General features: G+C 51.4%; 1 protein-coding gene across 1 annotated transcript; it reads right to left on the bottom strand.

Annotated features, from left to right (window-relative positions):
• Positions 1–1,017: 1,017 nt before the first annotated feature.
• A4gnt (alpha-1,4-N-acetylglucosaminyltransferase) lies at positions 1,018–5,665 on the bottom strand. The gene is made up of 2 exons (XM_042665755.1): positions 5,255–5,665; positions 1,018–1,638 (listed from the first exon to the last, which is right to left on the bottom strand). The coding sequence occupies exons 1-2, from the start codon at positions 5,663–5,665 to the stop codon at positions 1,018–1,020; spliced, it is 1,032 nt and encodes a 343-aa protein (XP_042521689.1).
• Positions 5,666–5,949: the final 284 nt, after the last annotated feature.

The following is a 5,949-nucleotide window of genomic DNA, read 5'->3' as shown; positions in this document are numbered from 1 at the left end:
ATCCAATTCCCAACGCCCCCACCCCACACACACACATACACATACCACCACTACCATTGTCCAGGTTGCAAAATGCATTTATTATGGCACCCATTAGTCACCTCTTTCCCACATGCTATCCTAGACAAAGCACCTATAAGTATCAAAGTAACATTAATGGCCACAGTAAATTCGTATCATCAGAGCACAGCTCAAGGAAACAGGATATTTACATCATATTTAGTCTCCTGGGAAGAAAACCATGTGTTTTGAGATGGTGAGAAAGGTTCTAACCAAGCCCACAAAATCAAGGCCCACAAAACCTTGATGTTCAGGAAACTGGCGTTGGAGAACCATGAGCTATGTATTCTTCACTTATAGAAATGAGAACCAACTTGTAACTCCTCCCCTACTCCTTTGGGAAGGACTAACCCTGAGACTCCTGCCCCTCCCACCCCACCTTGGGAGAGAGAAATCCAGCAGGAATTCCAGGGACAAACCAAGAGGAAGTCATCCTGGGGGTAAGCCAGAAGTTGAACCTAGGCCAGGAGCCTGGTGGCTCACACCTGTCATCCTAGCCGCATAGGAAGCTGTGTTAGGAGGATCACGGTTCAAAGCAGGAAAGTCCCTGAGCCTCTCATCTCCAATGAACCACCAGAAAGCTGGAAGTGGCGCTTGTGGCTCAGTGTGGTAGGGCTGCTCACCTTGAGCAGCAAAGAGCTCAGGGACAGTGCTTAGTCCCCGAGTTCAAGCCCCATGACCAGCAATGACAACAACGAAAAGTTGAACCTAACTGTAGTGTCCCACCTCTGGTGACCATCTCTCCGGTCCCTGAATCACCTGCCTTCAGACTTCTGTGTTCATGACAGAGAGATACCCTGGTGGCTTTTTAAAAATTTCTTTCCTCCAGCCACTGTTCTCTGGGTCTGTGCTAGCGTAGACAGCCATACTCCTCCTGAGACTCCAAGAAAGCAATCATGGCAGTCCAGGAGGAGGCCCAGTGCCACAGGGTCACACAGCAGCCGCCCAGCCTGGGCTCTACGGGGTCCTTGGGCCCAGGCCTCTGGTCACAAAGCCCTGTGGGCCTCGAACCAGGACCCTGTAGGTCCTGGGGCAGTGCTGACGGTAGAGGTGCTCGGCCAGGGTGTTGCTGCCCGCCTGCACGGTCTTCCTCTCCCGGCGGTTCATGAAGTTCCACAGGTGCAGGGCGTAGGAGGCCGGGAAGCTGGGGTGCGGGGGGTCCCACACTTGGTAGTAACGCCTCCACTCCCGGAAGGGGATGGGGTAAAACCTCTGGGGGTGCAGGAAGGACACGTTCTGACACTTGAGGTCCCCCAGCTCCTGGAAATCGCCCAGCCGGCACCTCACCCTCAGCATCCGGGTCATCAGCAGGGGGCCCTGGTTGCCCCAGAGGTGCGAGTTGTAGTGCTCCACGAAGTTCTCCATGCAGGCCCACAGGAAAGGGTGGCGCGGCTCGAAGCCGAACACCCCGTTGCTGGACGAGCGGGAGCCCTGCGCCGCCAGGAAGTTCGCCTCCGGGATGGGCCTGAGGGAGATGATGTCCGTGTCCATGTAGATGCCGCCGTATTTCCAGATGATGGCCAGGCGCGACGCGTCCGAGCTGACGTGCAGCCAGTATTTCTCCTTGTCGCTGTTGATCTACAGGAGCAGCAGCCAATCAGCAGGGAGGAGAGGGAGGGGCTTCCCGGGAGGGGGCGGGGCCCAGAGCCAAAGGAGCAGTGAGGAGGCGGGGCTTCCCGGGAGGAGGCGGGGCCCAGAGCCAAAGGAGCAGTGAGGAGGCGGGGCTTCCCGGGAGGAGGCGGGGCCCAGAGCCAAAGGAGCAGAGAGGAGAAGGAGGGGCTTCCCAGGAGGAGGCGGGGCCAGAGCCAAAGGAGCAGCGAGGAGAGAGAGGGGCTTCCCAGGAGGAGGCGGGGCCCAGAGCCAAAGGAGCAGCGAGGAGAGGGAGGGGCTTCCCGGGAGGAGGCGGGGCCCAAAGCCAAAGAAACAGTGAGGAGGCGGGGCTTCCAGGGAGGAGGCGGGGCCCAAAGCCAAAGAAACAGTGAGGAGGCGGGGCTTCCCGGGAGGAGGCGGGGCCCAAAGCCAAAGAAACAGTGAGGAGGCGGGGCTTCCCAGGAGGAGGCAGGGCCCAGAGCCAATCAGCATCAAGAGGAGAGAGGGGCTTCTTAATAGTAGTGTGACCCGGAGCCAATCAGCAGTGAGGAAGACGAGGAGTGTAGCCTAGAGTAGCTCCCCCCAAATCTATTTGCCATCCAGCCTAATTTCACCCACTCTCCACACTTACCTCCTAAGGTAAAAAACGTTTAACAGCACTTCATATCCACAGAAAGATTTTTTAACAACGCTTGAAGATTTCATTGAACTTTTATTTTTTTAATTTATTTTTTTTTAATTAAAAACAATGGAAAGGTACACGAAGACATCCAGCGGGGATTTCACAACGAGCTGTATGTCTTCTGCACTCCAGGACAGATCTTAAACGGTGGAGGAAGAAGCAAACACAAGTCCTCCAAAACGCTAACAAGCTGATCTGAGAAAGGGAGAAACAAAGGTCTTGGAAGGTAGAATGCATATGCTAGCTGCAAACTCGATGCAGAATGTTCAAAGGCGCGCCCTGGCTTGCTTGTTCTCCGCTTTGGTATCGCAGAGCCAGCTCTGTTCCAGCTGCCACGGTGGTAGCAGCGAAGAAAGGGACCAAAATCCCTCCTGGGAGACCATGGACAAGAAATAGGCAAATATGCACTTTGCTGGCTGTTGATAAGGACTACAAAGAGAAGTCAAAGCTGGGTGAGAGAGCTATGAAAGGGGCAGGCATGGAAAATCGGGCAGAACCTTGAATGAAGTGGGTGGGGAAGGCATGGCCATTATCTGAGAGAAGACTGTTGGTTTGAGGTGAAAGGGAACAGCCAGTTCAAGGGCCCTGAGGCAGTAGCAGAGTCTGGCTGTGTGGCAGAAGCAGAGGAGAGAGGGGCAGGTGTGAGAACAGAGAGGGGGAGGAGTGAGCACAGATCACAGAGGCTGGGGTGGGCTTTGCACCTGCAGCGCACCTCTGTAATCCTAGCTAACTCAGGAGGCTGAGATCTAGAGGATCACAGCTGGAAGTCAGCCTTGGGCAGAAAGTCAATGTGATTTTAGTTCAAAAAAAAAACAGCAAAAAGCAGGGCTGGAGTCATGGCTCAAGCGGTAGAGTGCCAGCTGAGCAAGCGAGCCAAAGGAACACAATACACTGAGTTCAAACTACCAGAGAGAAAAAGAGAAAGAGAGAGGGGGAGGTAATGTGACTTGAGCTGGTTTTCAAAGGGTCACATCAGCAACAGAGTGGAAAAGAGTCTGGAGCAGGGGTGAGGAACTCAAAAGGCAGAAACAGCCAAGTTAAGAGGCTGCTAAATAATCCAGGAGGAGATGGTGGCTGCTTGGAACAGGGCAATAGGCAGGGGGTGGAGAGAGACGTTCCACGTTGCAGATAAAACTAGCCACGCTTTGCTGATAAGATGAATGTGTGTGTGTGTGTGTGTGTGTGTGAGAGAGAGAGAGAGAGAGAGAGATCAGAAACAACTACAAATGCCAAAATATGAGCAAAACAATGAACTGAAAAGAGGTAAAGAGTAATCAGTACAAACAGCAGCATTCTCACAGAAAATACTAGAAGTCTGGATACAATTAACACTTGTCAGAAATCTTCATCTTCTTCATCTAAAAGTATCCATCTTCTTCCCCTAGTATCTTCTTCATCTGAAAATGTCATCATGCTGTTCATGATGGCTGACAAATATATGCATATATATAATATATAAATTCACACACACACATATAGGTATATGAAAAGTGTGTGTGTGTGTGTGTGTGTGTGTCTGTGTGTCTGTCTGTACTGGGGCTGAACTCAGAGCCTCATGCTCTTATTAGCTTTTTTTGTTGTTTTTGTCAGTCATGGGGCTTGAACTCTGGGCCTGGGCGCTGTCCCTGAGCTCTTCAGCTCAAGGCTAGCACTCTACCTCTCAAGCCACAGCACCACTTCCTATTTTCTGGTGGTTCATTGGAAATAAAAGTTTCATGGACTTTCCTGCCCAGGCTGACTTCAAACTGTGATCCTCAAATCTCAGCCTTCTGAGTAGCTAGGATGACAGGCGTGAGCCACCGGTGCCTAGCTTTATAATTTCCTTCGGAGTATTCCCTGACTGGATCCTTTGTGATAAGAATATTACATTGAAATATTATTTTCTTATCATGTTATGGTGCTAAGCAGAGGGTTATAACATTTCTAAGAGCTCCAGGAATCCCTCAATCATCCCTCAATATAATCTGATCTGGAATAGAAGAATCCCACTGACACTTCATGAATTTGCTACTTACATCATTTTCATGTTAAACATGGCCTGGCTACTACCTCTGGTGCAAGATAGAAAGAGAGAAACTTAACAAAGGTGAGCTTAAGCTATCATGAAAATTTAATGTTCCACATGTCTAGAAAAAGTATCAAAATTTTCATTCCATTAAGAAGCACCTCTAGGCCAGGTTCTGGTGGCTCACGCCTGTCATGCTAGCAACTCAGGAGGCTGAGATCTGAGGATCGTGGTTCAAAGCCAGCCCAGGCAGGAAAGTCCATGAGATTCTCATCTCCAATTAATTACCAAAAGGCTGGCAATGGAGGTATGTAATGTAGAACATTAGTCTTGAGCAGAAAAACTCAGGGACAGTGTGCCCGCCCTGAGGTCAAGCCCCAAAACTAGGGGAAGAAAACAAAATTAAAAGAGCCTCCAAAGTGATCGAGGTCCTCAACGAAATGGGTGTGACACAAAGACACCCATCTAAAGGTGAGCCCCAAGCCCGCCACTGGTGACTCACGCCTGTCATCCTAGCTACCCAGGAAGTTGAGACCTGAGGATCTCAGTTCAAAGCCAGCCCAGGTAAGGAAAGTCTTTGAGACTCTTAACTCCAACGAACGTCCAGAAAACTAACGTGGCCCAAAGGGTAGAGCACCAAGCCTTGAGCAAAAGAGCTTAGGGACAGCACCTAAGCCCCGAGTTCAAGACCCACCACTGACCACAAAATTAAAATTAAAGATTAATTAATTAACTAATGAAGAGTCTTCCATTTGCTTCCATCAGGACTTCACAGGATGGGAAGAAAGCCAGTAAGAGTCCCACCTCCGCCCTCAGTTTACCCATCGACACAGTTGGGTCGATGGGAACCCAGCTCTGTGTTCCCCGAGGTGGTTCCCCCCCCCCCCCCGCAACTCTTAGTCTCCCTGAGCACTTACGTGAGTGTACCACGCATATAAAGGGGTGCCTTCAAACAGTCTCTCCATGTCCAGTGGGAAGAAGAAAACGTTGTCGATGGCCAAGAGCAGGGACAAGGCTGGGTAGCTGGAGTTGGGGAGCAGTTGGGTGGCATTACTCAGCCCCTTCATGAAGAAAGCCACTGGTTGCTTGGGATAAACCTTGGCTGCAGACTCCACGGCACAGGAGACCAGGGGCGTGGGCTCCATTCTCTCGGAGGTCTCTATGAATACTATACTGCGGCCTTGACGCAAGAGGTCCTCGGACCCCTGGGGGGACTTGAAAGGAGGCAGACAGGAGAAGAGGCAGCGGGACCTCAGGCTGAGCCGGTAGAGAAAGCCACAGGCAAGTAGCAGGACCAGCGACAGGGACACCTGGAGCTCCTTCAGCATGTCCGCCAGCCTCCTGCTTCAGGGGAGACACTTCATGAGCAATCGCCCTGACGGGACACCACACCCAACAAAAGTGGTAGAAGAGCCAGTAGCGCATGCCTAGAATCCCGGGCTACTTAGGAGGTGAGATCTGAGGAGCTCTGTTTAAAGCCAGCCCAAGCAAGAAACTCTTATCGTCAATGAGCCACCAAAAAGTTAGAAGTGGGGGTGTGGCTCAAGTGATAGAGCGCTAGCCTTGAGTGAAAAAGTTAAGGAGGCTGGGAAGCCGGCTTAGTGGTAGAGCG

Source organism: Dipodomys spectabilis, unplaced genomic scaffold (assembly GCF_019054845.1).
Source record: "Dipodomys spectabilis isolate Male_0828 unplaced genomic scaffold, ASM1905484v1 ptg000342l, whole genome shotgun sequence".
Classification (NCBI taxonomy): domain Eukaryota; kingdom Metazoa; phylum Chordata; class Mammalia; order Rodentia; family Heteromyidae; genus Dipodomys; species Dipodomys spectabilis.
Note: the sequence above shows the minus strand (reverse complement) of the source record. Positions and strands in the feature narration are given on the sequence as shown.

Bases quoted from the DNA above. Each gene is read 5' to 3' on its own strand.
- A4gnt (XM_042665755.1), bottom strand. From the start codon at position 5,665: ATGCTGAAGGAGCTCCAGGTGTCCCTGTCGCTGGTCCTGCTACTTGCC. The intron at 1,639-5,254 runs GTAAGTGCTCAG...CTGCTCCTGTAG, and splicing joins TATATGCGTGGTACACTCAC to ATCAACAGCGACAAGGAGAA.